This window comes from Plectropomus leopardus, chromosome 7 (genome assembly GCF_026936395.1).
Source record: "Plectropomus leopardus strain MGB_pleo_1.0 chromosome 7, ASM2693639v1, whole genome shotgun sequence".
In the NCBI taxonomy this organism is placed as follows: domain Eukaryota; kingdom Metazoa; phylum Chordata; class Actinopteri; order Perciformes; family Serranidae; genus Plectropomus; species Plectropomus leopardus.
Genome location: NC_142182.1, coordinates 12152340 through 12172387, shown reverse-complemented (window position 1 = coordinate 12172387; position 20048 = coordinate 12152340). Strand labels below are relative to the sequence as shown.

The window sequence follows — 20048 nt, the reverse complement described above, 5'->3', positions numbered from 1 at the left end:
ACACATTTCCTGTTACTGGGTGCGACATCTAAATTATAAACCAGTGAAATATCAGTTTTGTGGTAGTAAAACCATAATTAATTTGTGCTTCAGTCAGAAAGAAATCAACAATGATGATGAAAATGTGAAACTGCAGTGTGATTTTAAGTTGTCTATTTCTGATTTTGTTATCAACAAGGCAAAACTGCAACACATAATTAGTATGTAACTCAGTACATTTACTCAAGTACTGTACTTGAGTACAAATTTCAGGCACTTGAATTTGAGTCCTTTTTTTTCATCCCACTCTATATTTTTACTCCACTACATTTCAGAGGGAAATATTGTACTTTTGACTTCTCTTCGGTTATCTGAAAGCTTTAGTTACTAGTTACTTAATTATTTTTCATAAAATAATTATATTACATTATAATAGTGTATAAAATATGTTTTGTTATGTTAATTATGTTTTTAATTTTACAAATTTAGTTACTCAATAGTTTATAGCTACAAGTACAGTTGAAATGATTAGTTGCTTAATCAATTAGCTGATTGATATAAAATTAACTGTTCTGATAAACATTTAAGTTGTTTTTTTCTTCTTTGAATAGTTTTGAGGATTTTTTTGTGTTTTTTTTCTGAATTGGGTACTATGACTGTTGATGCATTTAATTTCTTTCTTGTAAAGCACATTGGGCTGCATTTCTTGTATGAAAGGTGCTATACAAATTGAGTTTATTATTATCATTATTATTACTTTTACGTAAACAACACTTCAATGCAGGATTTTACTTTCAGCAGAGTATTGCCACAGTGTGGTGTTAGTATTTTTACATCAATAAATCAACTGAATACTTTCTTCACCACTGCTTACATGTACATGTGAATGGGTTTACATCCCCTGTGTCAAGCTTGTGTAAAGTCAAAGGAGTCCTGCCTGGGCCAGCCTCTCCTAAACACAGATTTTAGTTCCCTCAGGTGATAAACCCTTGTCTTTAATCCCTAAATGCCAAACCCAAATTATTTCTAAGGTTAATTTCCACGGTGGATAGATGGCAGAAGTACAGTGTATTGATTGTATGTGTCTCTCTGCAGTCACCTGATGATGCGTCCCGTCTTCCTCCCAACACTAGATGGCAGGCACGACTGATTTAGGAATTGAAAGATTTATAGACTATATGTTCAAACCATCCATGGCCTTATTTTCAGATATAATAATGAAATAATGTTGCATTCTTAATTGAAGTTACAAGAGTTTAAATTAAGAGAAAACCAAAATGCTGAATGGGAGTCATTTATTCATCTGAAAAAAAAAATAACACTGTTTAGTAATTGGAGTAGCAATCAGTTCTATATAACTGACCACATGGAGTTAAAATTGACACTCAAGTGATCAACAGTCTTTGTCAAATGAACATTGGCTGATCTTTCCTGATATTCAGACAGAATTGTCAACTCATGACACTCCCTTCACTTTATGATTCAAAGGTCTGGACCCAGACACATTTTTTTCAGCACATTTGCAAGTTTCGATCACGCTGACCAAAGTTTTGTTCTACTCTACAAAAGCTGACATTTATCTTACTGTGCCGATGTGCTGTAATCACCTAAAGATAAAGATATACCAGGCAGGATTTTCATGTAAAATAATGCAAAGAACTCTTTTTTTTCTGCAGAGACTCTGCAATCTGCCTATGTTTTCTTTTTTTTCTGTGTTCCAGATGTTGATGGGCGTGTATCCCCACAGCGCTCAGGTGAGGTCGGGGCTTCATAAAAAAGTAGTGACAAGGTCCCAGACCATAAGCAGCAGGCATCCAAGAGACACAGCGCTGAAAAAACACAAACGTAGCGAGGCAAAAACACCAAAAGAAAGTGAATCTGGGGTGGGAATTTACTTTCACTTAAGCTGGCGAGTATGTTTACACACAGTAACCGACAATCCTGCAAAGAATACCAGTCAGTGTGACAGCATTAATTACATGTAAAAACAAGAAAATGGTTGAGAAATAATCTTTTAAGTTGCCATTTCAGTGTGGTGGCTGGTTTGCAGATATTCACCTAATCTTTATTGCAGTGTTACACTGTTACCAGTGATTAGAGATGATACTGTGTGTACTTGTAAGGACAGGAGACACAACGTTGTTCACACTTGTATCAAAGCAGACTCTGCCCTCCACTCTCTTTAGGGAAAGTATCCCCCTAGACTTGAGTTAAAGCGAGGTAACCTGCTAAAAGTGTCATAACAATTCACAAAGAATTGTTTTAAAGATTCATACACCTGGTTACTCCTCTTCAAAATGTCTTGCAGAAGCGTATTTTTTGGCACTCAGTCACTGTGCGAATACGACTTCCTCTAAGAGCAAACACTTCCCAGGAGACCACCCAAAAACTTGCATGTACTGCAAGTCAAATATTCAGCACTGAAGACTAAACAGGGCCTTTACATTGCATAAGCAGCACACTGAGAGAATCCATCTGAAGCTCAATGCTTTAAAGGGACACGCTTGATGAATTTTGTTAAAAAATACACATATAAAATCTTAAATATACTTGCAAAACATTTTGGCACTCATCCAGAATGGGTTTTAAATTAACTCAAAGGAAGTCCGTACTGTACATATGAAGAGGCTGCTATAGTGATTAAAGTCTTTTCCAGATGTCCATCATGGTGTCCTCTTTGAAGAACTGGTTGTAGCCGGTGATGGTCCTATCTGTTAGAGAGGTCTGAGGCCTGCGTGGAGCAAACGACATAGTGAGGCGTGTTGTTGTCCGTCATTTGGGGGCTCGGGGTGTTGCCGTTCGCTGGGCTACACACAGGACTGCAGGTGGGGTTACAGGTGTTTGTGAGCCTGTGCAGGTACTCCGCATGGACAGGCTTGTGGCTCTGCAGCACCCTGATTGCTTCGTTAACTTTGAACCACTTCCTCTTCCTGCCTGTGAAAATATTTAAGAGAGGATTCAGCAGTTGGAGTTGTGGTGTTTTGCTTAATGACACATAGATTAACAAAACAAGTATTACTGCTTCACAGTTTCATGCCTCTGCCAACCAGTCAGGTGTCAGTTTACATCCATGTCTGTGCAGACTCATATAACATCCTGTATCTTATAAAGACTTTCAAAGAATTTACTGAAAAGTGCTCTATGAATTTTTCGTGGATGCTTTACATGCATCTCCTACCTGTCAGCACAGAACATTTATACAATCAGCACAGTTTCAGAGACTTTCAGTATCTGACCAAATGCCTCCCCTACTGTTCCTGAAATGTGACGCTAAATAATGGCCAGAAAAATGTTTTTGCATATTATTATGATGTCACAGTGAAGTTGACTTTTAACCTTTAAAATATAAAACGCCACCACTTCTTAATTTTTTCATATTAGACATTTGTGCAAAATCTGGTTCTAATTAGTTTTTGAATTCAGAGTCAAAAACATTTTTTGGGAGGTCACAGTGACCTATGACCACCAAAATATAATCAGTTTATTGTTAAGTCCAAGTGGATATTTTTGCCAATTTTGAGGAAATTCCCCCAAGGTGTACTTGGGATATCGCATTCACAAGAATGGGACATACGTCTGTTTGTACATACAGAACTGCTGGTATAATGACAACTCTCCTTTGCAGGCTGCATTGCAACGATCAAAAGGCCAATTCTCCCCAAAATACACTACCTTCTTTCAAGGACCCCTGTCCAACCACCACCAAATCTGTTCTACGCTTGGTCACTAATCACAAAATACGACTAAAAAAACAAGAATCACTGGCGACTGCCTGTTATAAACCTAAACCGATCGGTAATGATGGCTGAGTCAGGCTGAGTTCACACCAACACATTTTTCATTCAGATGTAGTGACTCAAAATGTGCTCCACCAAACACTTAGAGCAGGACGTTAAAGGGTTAATGAAACTGCCCCTGGCATTATTCACAATGGCTCTTTAGCATTGTTACTGTGTGTCTCACTGAGCGGTGAGTGAGACCGCTCAACAGGCAAAATAACCTTAAATTGCAAAACCACAATATTATACAACAATCTCAAGAGTAAACTGTTCCGCACATGTTGCTGCACTAAAGTCAGAGTGGAGGTGGACAAAATCTCTGACCTACTTCTGTTAGTATGTATAAAGCCCTCGTGTCAGCAAATCTTCCTAAAAAAAATGATGTAACTGGGAGTTATCTGTACTTCACTTCATCATCTCTTCTCATTCAGTTCCAAACAGCACTTTTGGTTAAGAAATTGGGCGTTGCCTGTGATTATCAAATGGTGCGAGAGGGGAGGGGTTCGCCCACTTTATGTTGATACCCTGAAGTACACCACCGCTGGCCTTTCAGCAGAGAGGGAGAGTACATTAGTGCAGTTCGGCCCTCGCGCAGGGCAAGAGAGGACAAGTAAGGAGGGGGCTGTGGTGAGCGATGATAACTGGAAAACAGCTGGGCACAGCAAACACTCCTCCCTCATGTGAACAGGCTGAATTCTGTTTCTGTGGGTGAAGGGAGTAAATTATCACAGCCACTTTTGTCCAAACAAGTCAGGAATAGTTAACATTTTAAATTGCTGCGTCCAAAGAGAAGCATTACATTTGAAATACAAAACACATTCAAAATTTGAAGGGCACCTGGAGACCGCTCTGCCAACGCCAAATGCCCAAAGTTAACAAAAGAGAGAAATAATTTGTGTAAAATCGGGCCTGCAGTTTTATCATAATCTTGCTGACAAACCGTACTGAAAACTAACCTCTTTGAAGCAGGTAACAATAAGTGTATACTTGTCTATACAAAATCGACATTACAGGCAACATTCGAGATGTTGCTGTGATAGAAGATAAGATAAGCAAAGGGGGATATTAATATTAGAGCTTCAACTAATGATTATTTTCTTAATAAATTATGTTTGATTTATAAAATGTCAGAAAAATACTCATTACAAAATTCTGAAGTCAAGAGTAACACCTTCAGATACCTTGTTTTATCCAGTCCAACATCTTTAAGCTCAGTTTACTATCAAATAAAACAAAGAAAAGCATGAAAAGAAAAGAAATGAAAAATGTCACTATGTCTTTTTCTCTTCTCTCTGGCTTTTTTTAAAATGTTTGACTTCTTGCCTTTTTTTCTCTTTTTTCTTGAAAAAGGTTTATCAGTGAAAAACATATTTTGTATACTTCTTTGCTATGCTAAACATGAATGACAACCTACCCTTTAAAGTATTTTCTTTTTTGTCAAACAATGTTTTCTATACACTGGCATAATAAATTCTATTTTCACCCCATGCCTTTTTCAGTCGTATGTTAACTTTGCAAACCCCAATAAAAAAAGTTTAACTAAACAATAATAATAATAATAATAATAATAATAATAATAATAATAATAATAAAATTCTCAAAGTTGAGAAGCAGAACCAGGGAATATTTTATCCTAAAAAATGATAAATTGAATTATCAATTATTAATTAATTACTCTAACGTCTAAAATAAACACATTTCCACCATATCTTAGTGTAGAAATGGCACAGTTTGGTGCATAAATATCACCAGAATGCAGCAATTTTGTCTTCGACCCCAAAAATTTGATGCAAAATTTGCTAACTTCATACGTGTCCCAACCTTCATGTTAAACCTGTGCCGTTGCATGTCTTGACGTTTGAATGTCCATTGTCCATTAAATGGGACAAAACATCAATAACGCTGTGGAGCACACATGCAGTTCATTAAGGAGGACTAACTGTTGTTGAGTTTTTTCCGGTCAGTATTTTAGGACTGTAAACACTGCAGATTGAGTGGTTTGACTTCATAGATAAGTATGTGTCCTAGTTTCTCAGTTTACAGTGATAACTGGAGGCCCCAACAGTCTATCTCAACTGTCTCTACCATCAAAAAAGACAAGAAATCTATTAAATGATTGAGCACACAGCTATTATCATATGTATAAACATGTGATTTATGAATAAATATTTTATTTTGTCCAAAAAAACAATATATTAAGGTTGAATGACCTCAATTAAATTAATTTATTTAGCATAAACCCCTAGAAGAAAATTGTGCTGCTAGAGGCTGTTTTTGTGGCTGTGTTTGTGGGTAAATACCTGCAAAATTATTCAATCAAAACAATTAGTTATATGATGACAGTGAGACTTAAACAGAGGGGCATACCAATGTTGACAGAGTCCTCCCAGTCGTCCAGTGTCTCCGTCACTATGAGGGTGTAGACGTATGTCCTGTGCTTTCTGTCTTTATTTTGCTGCAAAGGTTTAAATGAAGACAATACTTTATATCATTGCAATAAACTGTGTCAATGCAAGCAACAAAACTTAATCCAGCTGACAAGCCTACACAGGCATCCTGGCAGGATAGTTGGGTTACCATTGATGTGGGATGTTAATCTGTGTTATGTTATGTATTATAGACTATGTAATACATTTAAATTTTCCATGGGTTTGACAAGCTTACCTCAAAAATCCCGAGTAATCTGCCAAGCTTTCCCTTCACACCAGCCTACACACATTAAAAAAAACTAATCAAGAATCATTCAATACATTACCATTTTGTGACCACACAGTATTTATCTTGCCAGTGCTGAACATTACAAGTAAGTAGACAATTAACACAATAAACAATTGTGTTTTAAAATCATGATTTATCATACAATTTTAATAGTTAATTGCAATTTTAAATCACGTTTTACATTACGAAATAGTTTTGAAGTCCATATTAACAAGGTGAAGCAATTCTTAGCAGATCATCTTGATTACCAATCAAATGACAACAAATGTCTGTAAAGGGCAGACTCATGGGTACCCAAAGAACCCATTTTCATTCATCTTGAGGTCAGAGGTCAAGGGACCCCTGTGAAATGTCTATGCTGTTTTTTCATTGCAAAAATGTAGCTCTAACTTTCGAGCTTTATTTAGACCCCGACACGTGAAGCTGGCATGAGATGTTTGGTACCACTGGACGAAACACAAACAGTGGATCATCATCGTCTGTCGACTTCAAGTCTTTCATCCAAAACTCGATGCACACAGACATAAGTGAGGAAGCAGAGTTTCAAAAGTGCCAGGCTGATTTTCTGCATGAGGTCAAAGGTCAGTGATGCCTGACATGCAGAAATTTTGAGTAGTAACAGTGCAACTAAACAGAAATGTTGAAATAACAAACGACAACAATAATAATAATAACAACAATATTTTTAAATTTTAACTGTTTCATTGCAGCCCCAGAGAGGCTGCTGGGAGAGACTGCTTATGTCCAGGGCCATAAGAGGCTTTATGGTTTCACACTGTGGAATATACCATATAAGATCATAGCGGTAAGAGAGGACGACTTCTTTTTATTTCTCTATAAAAAAACAAAACAAAAACAGGTTGTGTGACTTTTGCAGTGCACAGAGAAGAGATCAAATCTACCCTAACTTGTACCATTATCAGTTATAAAAATAGCACTGACCATAACATTTCACTTAGAAGGAAGTCACAAGCCTTTCCTCCTCTCTCGCAGGTGAGCAGTCACCCGCTGAAAGGGACGGTAGATGACGGCTATTGGCTTCATCTCACTCAGAGGTATGGAGACCTCATGGAGAGGCTGAACCAGCTCGGCTACAAACCAAAACTTCACCCTCCTTTCACTGAATTTATTTATGTATTTATTGTCAACATCTATGGGATCCTGAAGGAGAGGCGTTGCAAAAAAAAACATGAGGCAACTGAGCGCGATAATCCAGAACTCATGTATATAGTTTGCTCCAGTTTGTACTGCATTATTATTATTTATTGTGTATATATTTTAAAAGTTTATTCTTTTCAGTTCCACGATCATATTGTTTAAAGTTCATTGTGTAATTTTTTACTTTATTATTATTATTTATTGTATATTTACTTTAAAAGTTTGTACATTTTGTATATTTATTTTTAAAAGTTTATATTTTTCAGTTTCACAGTCATATTATCTGAAATTTTGTTAAAACTGTGCATTAACTGACACTGGGTGTTTTTTCTGTTGTTCACATCATCTTACCACTTTCAGTGAAAAACGCCCATAAACACTGCCCAAAAAAAATAAGAAAAACTCCTGAACTGAAGAAACTAGAAACTTCAGGCGACTTTTGGCAGAACCCAAACTTGTGTGTGGTATTTTCCTACTTTTCTTTCTTTATAATTGTTCACAGTTGTTCTTGTTTTTTTTTAAAAAATAGGATAAAATTCAAGTTCCGATTTCATTTTATATTTTTTTGTTTATATTCCATTATATTGCATATAAGATTGTATTGAGTGACATGCAGAATTACCTGAGGTTGTGCTGATTCCTTTGAATGTAAAATCTTGATGATAGTGTAAAAAATGAATAGAAAGAAAAATAGAAAGAAAAAAAGAAAAACGGACTGCTGTAATGGTGGGTCTCAGAGGGTTAAACGTGACGTTTTGAATTGTTAGCTCGCCACAGCAGTTGGTTTACGGCTCATCTATATTCGGGTACATGTCTTATCTGGGGGGCACAGGATGTGGGTAACTGGAAACCCTTCCCAAATGTCACTGTCATACTTCAAAACTGTCAACACACTACTATCCGAGGCAGAGGCTCACAGCTCACTCCGATCCAAAACACTCTGGCCAACCACCAGCAACCCCCCTTTACTAAACCACAGAACAATTGACTGGCATTTTAAGCATCATTCCCAAATATCTCCATCCCCCATCTGGATCAGGCTCATAAAACAGTGGAAGCATCTCATACTGTGACAAGAACTGCTGCTATACTCACTTTATGTTTATGAATCATTTGTGTTTGTGCCTCTAGCCTTTCAAAAATAATTGAAACCTGCAACGTTTTTAAAATGCACAATGCATTTTTCCTCGTGTTCTACGTATGTAAGGTTACAGTGGTTTTGCAGATTTAAATTGCATAACTAACCACACTGACCTCTCCGCCTGCTTTCTGTTTTTTGTCAACGTTACCATCACGCAATGCGGCCTGACTCTGATTTTAATAACTTTTCTTTCTGATGTGTTCTCATGCTTATGGGAAGTTCCAGCATCTGAGTCTTGTGGAGTCTGCCCCTACACCAAAGACCTTTTAAAGGGAGCGGTGTGCAGGATTTTGTGACATCCAACAAAGAGGATTGCAGATTGCAACCAGCTGAAACTTCTCCCGTGTGGAAAGCATGAACTCCCAGTTAGGATCAGCAGAGCACCTTCAACCACAGGACTGAGGGCTGCAGAAAGACTTTCCTGCCTGCTGCCAAGACTATTGTTTTTAACTACTGCACTTTTTCACACTGAAATTTTATACACTACATAGTTTGTATTATTATTGGATATTTTTTTAGAATTAAGCAGTTAGTATTTATTTTTAAGATTTTAATTTTTTTTTATTTTACGTGTGTATAATTGCAGAGGTGCTTTTATGTTATGTGTGGTTAGCTGTGATTGAACTGCCATAAAAATATTGTAATGTTTTTTATGAACGATTAATAAAGTATCTATCTATCTATCTATCTATCTATCCATCTTCAATGCTCATTGTTCAGAGCCAAATTATCCACATAGGTCCCTTCCTCTCTAAAACAAATTAACTAAGTGACTAAAACTCATAAAAACACTGGATAAAGCTGTGTCTCTTGGAAAATCAGCGTTTTTCAGATTCTGCTTAGCTCGTAACAGAAGAGTCGCTAGTGTGCTCAGCTTTTTTTCTCTGATAACTTAAGATCCAGACATTCTGGAGGTTTTCAGTGGGCGCCAAACTATCCCAGAGGTCTCTTTCTCCTGATTTAAATGGGTAGAAACAGTGAATAAAGTAGCTTCAGGTTAAAAAAGGGTTTTCCCCATGCTGTTTGGCTCACCGTTCAACTACAGTGGCCAATGTGTTAACACAAATGGCCCTATCTAAAGCCAGTTTTTGGTTTGTCCATTCTGGGCCACGGTAAAAAATGGCAATGCAACATGAGCAGGACCTGCTCCCTATGCAGATATAAATGGCTCATTCTAAGGTAACAAAAAACAAAACTCTTATTTTTAGGTGATTATTCACTAAGAAAATGAAAAAAAGGAAACATAATAATTATATTCTAATCTATTTCTGCCAATATATCCTCCTAAATCCTACACACAGGATCTTTACACACATGACATGACCTAATTCATAATGTCCCTTGCACAATATCTGTGTTTGCTTTCTGTTTATCTTGTATTTTCAATGCCATGACAGCATAGTTTGTGAAATCTATGCTGTTGATCAGCTGACTCGCATTCTTCACATGCTAGAAATTCCCACAACTGGCTGAGCACACCAACAAGGAGATCCTACTCTCACCTGCATTAAAATGCAGCAACAGTATTACTTTGACCCCCTTAAACATAAATAAAGCTTTGATAAATTAGCAGTCTCAATCAAGTTCCAAGTCAGGTCACTATTATTTTCACACTAGCACAAACTGAAAACAGAAGGAAGTAGAGAATAAGATAAATCCTTACAGTATGCTTTGGAAAATAGTCAGCAGTAATGTCAAGTGTGTGCAGTCTGAAGTTAAAACATGCAAAAACCTCTACGTTTGATGGTTTTACTGGCTTCTTTAAAATAGTGCCAACCACAAAATATAGAAGAACAGCTGCATGATCTTTTTTTCAGATGATGAGCTCACCTCCTCGTACACCTCCCTGACAGCGGCCCCACAGGGCTCCTCCTCAGGCTCCATTCCTCCTCCTGGCACGATCCATTGGTCTGGATGACGACTGCTGCTCACTAGCAGCACCTGCCAAAAAGAAAGGCCTCCGTCAGGTCTCTGCTGCTGAGCTCAGGGTGCCAAAAACACGCCAAAGGCATGCCCAAGTTTAGAGTTCTTCACCACCGTAGGTGTCTGGTGGCGGCTGAGTTTGGTGCTCATCATTTGTGAATCGAACGTCTCCTGTGTCATGCCAGTCATTCTCTTCATTTACATAATGTAATATGAGCGTGGCGTGAATTGTCACGCTCTTTGGCACATAATTAAAATAAGTGAGTGAGATTAATCTAATGTTCCCACATTCAAAGCACTAACAGACTCGCATAAAAAACAAATACAGCTTTAGACCTTTTGGCTTATTTAAAGTCTGGGTATGAAGTAACATTATATTTGATATAATTTTCCCCAACATTAAAACCTTAAAACTTTTGAGTGTGAGATAGGATCACAGGGGGATACAATACAAGAAACATCTGTAAGAAATACCTCATATTTTACGTAGACTTTATAATGTAACAGAAAACAAGAAAAGGTCCGGTGTGTAGGATATAGGGGCATCTTTTGTCAGAAAAGAAATGTATTATTGAGTGTACAATCACCTTAGAATGAGGCATTTATATCTACATATAGAGTGAGTCCTGTTCTACGCAGTTTGCCATGTTGTTTCTTCCGTAGCCTAGAGAGGACAAACCAAATAATGGCTCTAGATTAGGGATGTCCCTAACAAATCATTTCTCGTTTCTCGACATTTAAAAGTACATTTAAACTTGGACTAGTCGAACTGAGAAACAGTCCGCAACATTTAAAATTTAGCAGAATTTTATCTGAATTGTTAAACATTGTCTGGAAAAAAACATTCAAAATAGGACAACACTCCACTTGAAGCATCTTTTATTGCCACATGAACATTTCAGGCCAGACGCCCTTCTTCAGCGTGTGCACTGGTAATAATGTAACAAAATCTTCCCAGGTGTGGTTAATTCAGTTTTATAAACCCTCTGGAAACACTTTTTACGGACAAAAAGTGATCCTGATAAGTTAATAACTTTTTAACCCATGCATCCTCCTAGAATGCTACAATTTTACCTTTAACCAACTAACTAACTAACTATAAGCCTTAGGAGCTATGAAACATGGCAAACAAACAAAAAATCTAAAATAATCAAACTGAAGCCACACACTATGTTTAACTGACCTCAAACACATGCAGTTTGATCTTTTTTTGAGCACAGTGCCCCTCTAGAGATGCAGTCACTTGACTTTAAACTCTATCTGGCATCACTGACCCACATTACATTAGTGTGAATACTTCCTGAATACTTTCAGACACGTGACACGTAAGTAATAGCTCTCCAGTCTTGACAGCAAAGGGCGATTGAAAACTAGAGCCAAAAATCTGCTTACACACTGCATGTTATACTCTATAGGCGAACACAACTCTCGCTGCTGAAGTTCTCCAACGTTAGGATGCTTGTCTGCATTGCTCCTGAGACCTGATCCTGGAAGCATGGCGGATCTGTGAGGAGCACTAATGACAACATCTTCACTGCTGTCAAAGGTGGTCTCAGAAATGACCGTGACAAGTGAAACTTCATGCTGTGTGACTTGGATTGGCTGTAACTAAGTTCTGTAACTGGGTCGGGAGTAAGGTAAAACCCACAAGAAATCTCACGACTCGGACAGAAATTTGTTTTGACAGTCTCGCTGTAAGCTTAGCTTATTTAGTCATCAATCTCATCATGAATAAGTATACTATTAAACTACAACTTCAAACTGACAAAGAGCTCCTGTTTACCTGTTTACATGCTTTGGATTGTTGATGTAACAGCTTAAACGTATATGGGTGTCTCTGTTCTTGCATGTACAGACTCTCTGGAGACCTCACGACTTATTCTTAACACAGGCAACTCAGCCAATATTTACGTATGGATAACAGGCCACGTTAGACGATACGAGGGATCTTGCTTTAAGTTAAGATAACATTTAGCAAACTAAATCTGCAGTAGCCCCTTAATAATAAAAACGTGGGTGCAGAATTAGATCTTTACCTTACTGGTTCCCCACCCTGCTCTTTATTATGACATTTTATCTTTGGAAGGCATTAACTGAAGAATTTGAAGTTTTTCAAAGTTTTATCATATTTTCTGATACTTTCACTATATCCTGACAGTAGTACATGAGACTGAAAAAAAGTAGGTTCCTCTGGCTCCTCCTAGTACTTCTAATGGCATTTGCAGGAATCAACCTTTCCTGAGTGAAGCCAACCAGTCAGAGCCAGTGTCAATCACTGTTAGTGTGCATGCTGCACGACAACAACAGCTTACATGGCAAAGGCAAGAAAACAGCTGTGTAAGTAAATTTTCCAGACTCTGTTTGGTTGTTTACACTCAGACACTGTGGATTCTTGCAAATGCAATTGAGAGCACTAAGAGGAGCCAGATGAGTGTGATTTTTTCCACAGATTATATGACTTGGGACTACAGTCTGGATATAGTAACAGTTTCAGCAAATGTGACAAAAGTTATTTTTTACAAATGTTAACTACAGTAGCTTTAAGTGCATGTTTCCTATACTAGAAAACTAATCATGTACAATTATATTAAAAAATGCAAACTATAAATGCAAAAGGATGCGAAAGAATGATGCATCACTTAAGGTGGCCCTGCACCTTCCTACTTTGATTTTTCACTGGTAATGCTGGAGAACTTTACATAATTAATTAATTAATTAATTCATTGTCTGTAACCACTTCTCCTGGTAAGGGTCACGGGGGTGCTGGAGCCTATCCCAGCTGTCATTGGGCAAGTGGCGGGGTTTATTTTATTTAAAAAGCGGCGCCCCATAGTTGGATCCTTGCCGCAGTGGTCGCTCGTTTGACCCTTTGCTGTATGTCACCCCCCCCCACTTCACGCTTAAACTGTCCATTAAGAGAATAGAATATAGAATATAGTGCCAATAAATTACATCCCTTAGAAGTTTCTTTGTTTTATTGTCTCACAACATTGAGTCAAAGTAGATGTAATTTTGCTTGTCACTGATGTCCTGTCATGTCAAAGTGAAATCAAATCTCTGCAGAACGATATCAATCACTTAAGCAATATCACACAAGAGGGAGTGATGTTATCGACCAATCAAATTGCTTGGACTAACTGTTGTATAGTCAGAAATATCCAGTGATGTTCAGTAGAAGTGTGTGTGAAACGATGTGCTGTAAAGCATCTGACTGATGATGAGGCGGTAAACGAAGAGCTGCAGGCGACGAGAGCAAAGTCTGTGGAAACACTGGTAGCTGTCTCACTGACACCAACGCACACAACACACACATGCATGCGCAATTTCACACAAACGCCTAGTGAAACACGTAGGCACTTCCACGTACGCAGTTACTCACAGACACTCACAGCCAGAAGGCTTTTCAAAAACCACTGGATCAGCAGTCGGCTTTCTGTATGAAAACAACAGAGCTTAGCAGAGGAGGTTAATGACCCCAACGGGCACCACACACCTCAGTGAGAGCTCAGAGGGGGGACGAGCTACGCACATCTACATCAGCTTTAAGATGATCGACACCTGATAAATACGGCTGGGACATATGAAAATTGTATTGTGATATTTTTAGGCTATATCTCTATAGACAGTATATATATGGATATTTTAAGTCTCCTCAAAAGCACTTCATTATTGCTAGAACTGGACAACAGAATTGAACATTACTTTTTTTTCAAAATTCCCTCTTTCATGTGACATTATTGTAGAAATTACTATGAATGAATATTGGTACTTTAAAAAATAATTCTATTTTTGGTCAGTAGTTATTAGTAATGTAGATATAATGACTAAGTGGGTAAAGGCAAGTATTAAAACAAGTAAAACTGATAAGTGCAAAAGTGCATCACTTTACTGTAATGTAACCTGTAAGATCAGGAAAAAACACAATTTATTCCATATCACGATATCCAATATCTGAGATGATATTTAGTCTCATATCGCGATACTTAAACTGCCCAGCCCTAATGATCACAATCCAACTTAAGATACTGTTACTAGATATTATACTAATAAAAAATAAAATAATTTAAAAAATAGTAAATAGATTAGCCAAAATGCCAAGTTTGATTTTATATTTTTATTTTTGTGCAAGACTGCACATTGACTTTACTGTAAGAGCCACAGATTTAAAGTCTAGTCTGCAGAATTTAGTGGCACCTAGCACTGAGGTTGCAGAACCAAAACTTCTCCTGTGTGCCAAATGTGTGGGAGAAGTATGGTGGCTGCAGGAAAAACGTGGAAACCAGAGCCAGTGTTTGATTTGTGTGCTCTGGGCTACTGTAGCACAACATGGCAGACTCTGCAGAAAAGGACCTGCTCAGTATGTAGATATAAACACTCATTCTAAGGTAAGGAAAACACGATTTTCAGACAACTATACACTAATGAAAACATATATTGTAAATATTATACACCACTTCAGCCATAGATGACCATAAATCCTACACATTGAACCTTTAATTGGAAACATGTTTCTTATTTAAAAAATAATATCAGTTCTTATTAGATGCCGTTACAGTAACTATGACTGTTTATGGTTTTATTTATTAATTTATGAATTATTCTTTTCCTTCTTATTTATGTATCTATCCTCTGTAAAGCGTCTTTGAGGACTTTGAAAAGCACTACATAAGTCGGATGTACTATTATTATTATTATTATATTAAGTGGAACATGAAAATGGGAAGATTGCATCCCTATCGTGCATGTATATGCATTGGCAGATATGTATATATGTACGTATGCATACATGTGTACACATAGGAGCCAGATGTACATACCAGATCTCAGCCAACATATTGGGGAAGTGACTGTAAAGCAGGCATGCAGACTGGATGGATAGTCTACCACATGAAGTGTGACGCACAGAAAGTAAGAACGAAGGAGATCAGCATGGCATGTGATATGACACCATTTCATCATCCTCGAGGGCCATCAACAATAATCAAAGTGACTTTTAGCGTATGTCAGCACTCTGTCACAGACGAGCAGGAGAGAGAGAGAGAGAGAGAGATTGTGATGAAAAGCAACAGAGAGAAAGAGATGGGGAAGAGGAGAGGGTGGGCGCATGAGGAGCAGGAAAGCAAATCTGTCATGGAACAGCAAGTGCCTGCACCTTGTTTCTATAAATTGCAGCTGATAGGTCACTTGGTGTTTAGCACACAGTGTAACACTCAAACCCCCAACGACCCCACTCCCCCTATCAAATGCAGGCCTGAGATGGGCTGCCGTCACTGGGCAGACACGTCCTCATCTAGGGCAACCCTGGCCCCCAGTGTATAACTTCGACTCAGTCTTAATTACAGTGCTACACAAACTAAAAAAAAACTTTGGCAAAATCAAATGAAAACAATGTATGTTCTGTACTATTTACATACTTATTTGGATTACTAAAAAGCAATAAAATGATAAGAGCTTATGTTAAGCTGCAGAAAGAGTCCAATAGGAGGCCAATTCAAACTTAAGTAATTTGTAATGTCAGTGTGCATTGGGGGTCAACCAATATTGGTTTTTCAGGGCCGATACTGATACCTATTATTAGTGGTTAATGAGACCAATAACCAATATTTGGAACCCATATGAATTTACAATAACAATGAAAATCTTTCTGTCAATATTTTGAATTTGGAATATAACAAACTCCAACACAAAACTTTGTTTAAATGCCTTTAAATTTATCAGCAAGCATTAAAAATAAAAATGCTACACTCGATTAGGTGGCAGGATGCCTAAGCATAGATATGGGGAAACACATGGGACACACCCCCTTAATATTTAGAAAGTGTGCATTGGCCACTACCTAAATAAAGACATCTGGGTAGCTGTGGATTTTTATAGTGACAGTAATCAAAACATTTTCACCTTAAATTAATGCAGAGAAAAATTCACCAGAATTCAGGAAATTAAGTCTTTGACCCCAAAATTTACCAGCTTTTGATATTAGTATTTGAGGCAACATGTGACATTTGTTGTTTGATTATAGAATAGCAGTCGACAAATTATCGGCCTGGACGATTACTGGAGCCAATATTTGGCATTTTGCTGATCTGTATTGGTGTTTAATTTTAATGATCGCAGATAAAATGAATTAATTAAAAAGTGCAAATAAAGTGTCAGCATGGAGAACTTTTACTTTGTAAAACCTCAGGAAGCTATTTTTATTCATTCATTTTTTAATTTAAAATTTCACTTAACTAAAATAAACTAAATGCCTTTAGCATTTGCTAAAGACATTTACACAAAGTTTTGTGTTAGAGTTTGTTATATTCCAAATTTTAAATTCTGACAAAAAAATTTTCATTGTTATTGTAGATACATATCGGTTCCAAATATCAGTTACCTGTCTCATTAACTACTAGTATTCTGTATCTTTATCAGTCCTGAAAAATCAATATCAGTCAATCCCTGCTATAGAAGCCCCTACTTTAGGTTACACATTTTAAGTGGGTTTGCGCAATATTAACAGATATAGGACAAGACCTGCCTGCCTGTTCTAATTTTGCTGTTTGACATAATTTGAAACATGCTAATTAGGAATTTAGGAGACAAATGTAGTCCTTTGCAATCATACTACAGTTAAAAAACATGCTTGCACATGGGATACTGTAAGAAATGCAGCTGCATTGGAGTGCAGGGGTCACATGGTGCCTCAGCAAGGGATTACTGATCACAATGACATGTTTTGATATGGAAATCACCCTGTACAACAACCACGTCAGCGGATGCTAGTGTAAGTTAGAAAACAGACACCCAAGGGTTTCATTTCAATGTTGTGGGTGACACATGTAGGAAAAATGTTTGGACGTTCTCTATCAGAAAATCCTGAGCATCACTTAACACTTTACACTAAATTTCACACATTCTGGTGAATTTTTACGCACAAATTTTTGCCTTTTTATGCATCAATTTATGGTGTAAATGTAAATGTGTAAAATGTAAAAACTAGTTCTCTGCTATTTTTATGTTTTTATTGTGGCTGGGGGGAAAATGCAGATGCAACATTTTATGATGACAGGCTGAGGTATATTGCATATCATGTGGCACATTTATACATTTATAATGGCATGCAATATAAAACCTATGAAATGCATCTGCGGTTGAAGAAATATGTAACTAAATAACTTCTCAAAGGGTGTGGAACTGTAGATGACTATACCTCAGCCAGCACAGCTGGCACAGCACAGCAGTGCCAGGACACCATGAGGATGCCTTGTCATTATGAATTAAAATATAAGTGGATTTCCTGCTGGACAGGAAGTGAAAATATTCCCCGGGTGAAGGTGGTTACAGTGAGTGCCAGCTTGTTATTTAATAGGTCAAATATTTTGAATTTCAGCCAAGTTATGTTCAACTCTGGCCAACACCTTAATTAAAGACGTGTGAACTCTCACGCCCACACACAACATACAACTGTGTTAAGCAGTAATGGAATTTAAGTACATTTATTCAAGTACTGTACTTAAGTACAAATTTAAGGCACTTGTACTTTACTTGAGTATTTTGATGCCACATTATACTTTTACTCCACTACATTTTGAAGGCAAACATTGTACTTTTACTCCACTACTTTATCTGAGCGCTTCAGTTACTTTACAAGGAAATATTTTTGCATGAAAAACATGAAAAGATATATGTTATGTTTTGTTACAAATCAAATAACCAAACTGTTTATACAGGTACAGCTGCAACAGTTATTTGTCTAATCAATTAGCCAACTGACAGAAAATGAATTGCCAACTATTTTGATAAACATTTAAGTCTCTTTCTTTTTGTCTTTTTTTTAAACTTATTTTAAGTTAATGTGAGTTTGTTTTTATTTTAAAAAAAATGTTTAGTTTGGGTGTGTTTTTTTTAAATATTTTTTAAAGTTTTGGGGTGTATTCTTTTTTTAAATAATTTTGAGTTTCTGTGGTGTTTTTTATTTTTATTTTCTAATGTTTTTGAATAATTGTAAGGGTTTTGGGGTGCAGTTTTTATTTTTTCTGATAATTTTGAGTTTTTAGGATTTCTTTTTAAAAAATGAATTATTTCAATTTTTAAACAATTTTGAGTTTGGTGGGTGTTTATTTTTTTTATTTTTATTTTTTTCATTGGTTACTTTTATTCCTAATACTTGAATACTTGCTTATACTTACTTTACTTAAGTAACATTTTCCATGCAGGACTGATACTTGTAACAGAGTATTTTCACAGTGTGGTATTAGTACCTTTAGTGAAGTAAAGAAGCTGGACAGACTTCTTCCGCCACTGGTGTTAAGTGCATGATCTACGTGTTAACGTGCAGTGATAAAGCAGGTATGACAGACAGGCAGGAGTTCAGGAGTTAAAGCACAAACTTCAGCCGTGGACAGACACGTCTTACCTCGTCCTCTGTGTCGTTTTTAAAACACAAACACGCAGCTCTTCTCTTGAACCCTTCCCCGTCGTACGTCCTGGTCTGGTTGGGCTTAAACTTCATCATTTATGTCTCAAACAGTCGAGCGTCCGGAAAAGAAAAATGTTGGAGAAAAACGTGGATTCAACCAGACGCGGAAGGAAGCGTCTTCGGCTGAACGATCGAGAGGGAGCAGCGTGTCCCCTAAAAGACTTCCAGAGCTTCCTCAGATAGTCCCAGTTACAAAGTGTATATCTGTTCATTCATTCCTGGGCAATGTCAGACAGCTTCTGCTCGTATATTGTGCCTACCATGGTGGTTTAGTGCCGCTGTCAACACGCGTGATTCAACAAACGCGTCCCCATCTGTGAGCTGCGACCAGCTGACCTGAGAGCTGCGCAGCGAGCTGCCCGTCCGCTCCCACCTCAGCCCGAGCCTCATGTTCATCATTAACGAGACGGTACAGACGCCAAACCTGGCTCAGGTTTCCGTCTATAGCTGCACGCGGGCGGCATGGTGATCAACAAAAACGTCGCGTGCGTGAGTAATGCCTTTCTCAGAAATGCAAATGCAGCTTTCGAGTGCCACGGTTCACAAGTTCAACCCTGAAAGATAGTTTTAAGACGGTTTGAATACATTTGGAGTGCCTTTTCGTATGAGATACTAAAAAAGCAGACCATTTAACCCCTTAAAACCCAGATTGACATCAATTTTCTGCAGCATTCAGATACATTTCAATTAAAACGTGGAACCCATAAAAAATATGGGTGGAAAGGCAATGAGCAACTTGGGAAGAAATGTCCTGCAAATTTCAAGAAAATTGTAAATCTAGATTTTTTTTAAGTTATGGAAAAATGTGTCGAACCATATATCATAACTATATTATTATTATAGGTATTTTATATATATATATATATATATATATATGTATATATATATA

General features: G+C 37.3%; 1 protein-coding gene across 1 annotated transcript; it reads right to left on the bottom strand.

Annotated features, from left to right (window-relative positions):
- Window positions 1-1257: 1257 nt before the first annotated feature.
- nudt4a (nudix (nucleoside diphosphate linked moiety X)-type motif 4a) lies at window positions 1258-19652 on the bottom strand. The gene is made up of 5 exons (XM_088079961.1): window positions 19097-19652; window positions 10606-10716; window positions 6423-6467; window positions 6126-6213; window positions 1258-2913 (listed from the first exon to the last, which is right to left on the bottom strand). The coding sequence occupies exons 1-5, from the start codon at window positions 19193-19195 to the stop codon at window positions 2687-2689; spliced, it is 570 nt and encodes a 189-aa protein (XP_087936087.1). The 5' UTR covers window positions 19196-19652; the 3' UTR covers window positions 1258-2686.
- Between the last annotated feature and the right edge of the window lie 396 nt (window positions 19653-20048).

Coding starts and splice junctions, on each gene's coding strand:
- nudt4a (XM_088079961.1), bottom strand. CDS start 19,195: ATGATGAAGTTTAAGCCCAACCAGACCAGGACGTACGACGGGGAAGGG. Junction 6,214..6,422: donor GATTACTCGGGATTTTTGAG/GTAAGCTTGTCA, acceptor AAACCTTTGCAG/CAAAATAAAGACAGAAAGCA. Junction 2,914..6,125: donor GGAGGACTCTGTCAACATTG/GTATGCCCCTCT, acceptor ATATTTTCACAG/GCAGGAAGAGGAAGTGGTTC.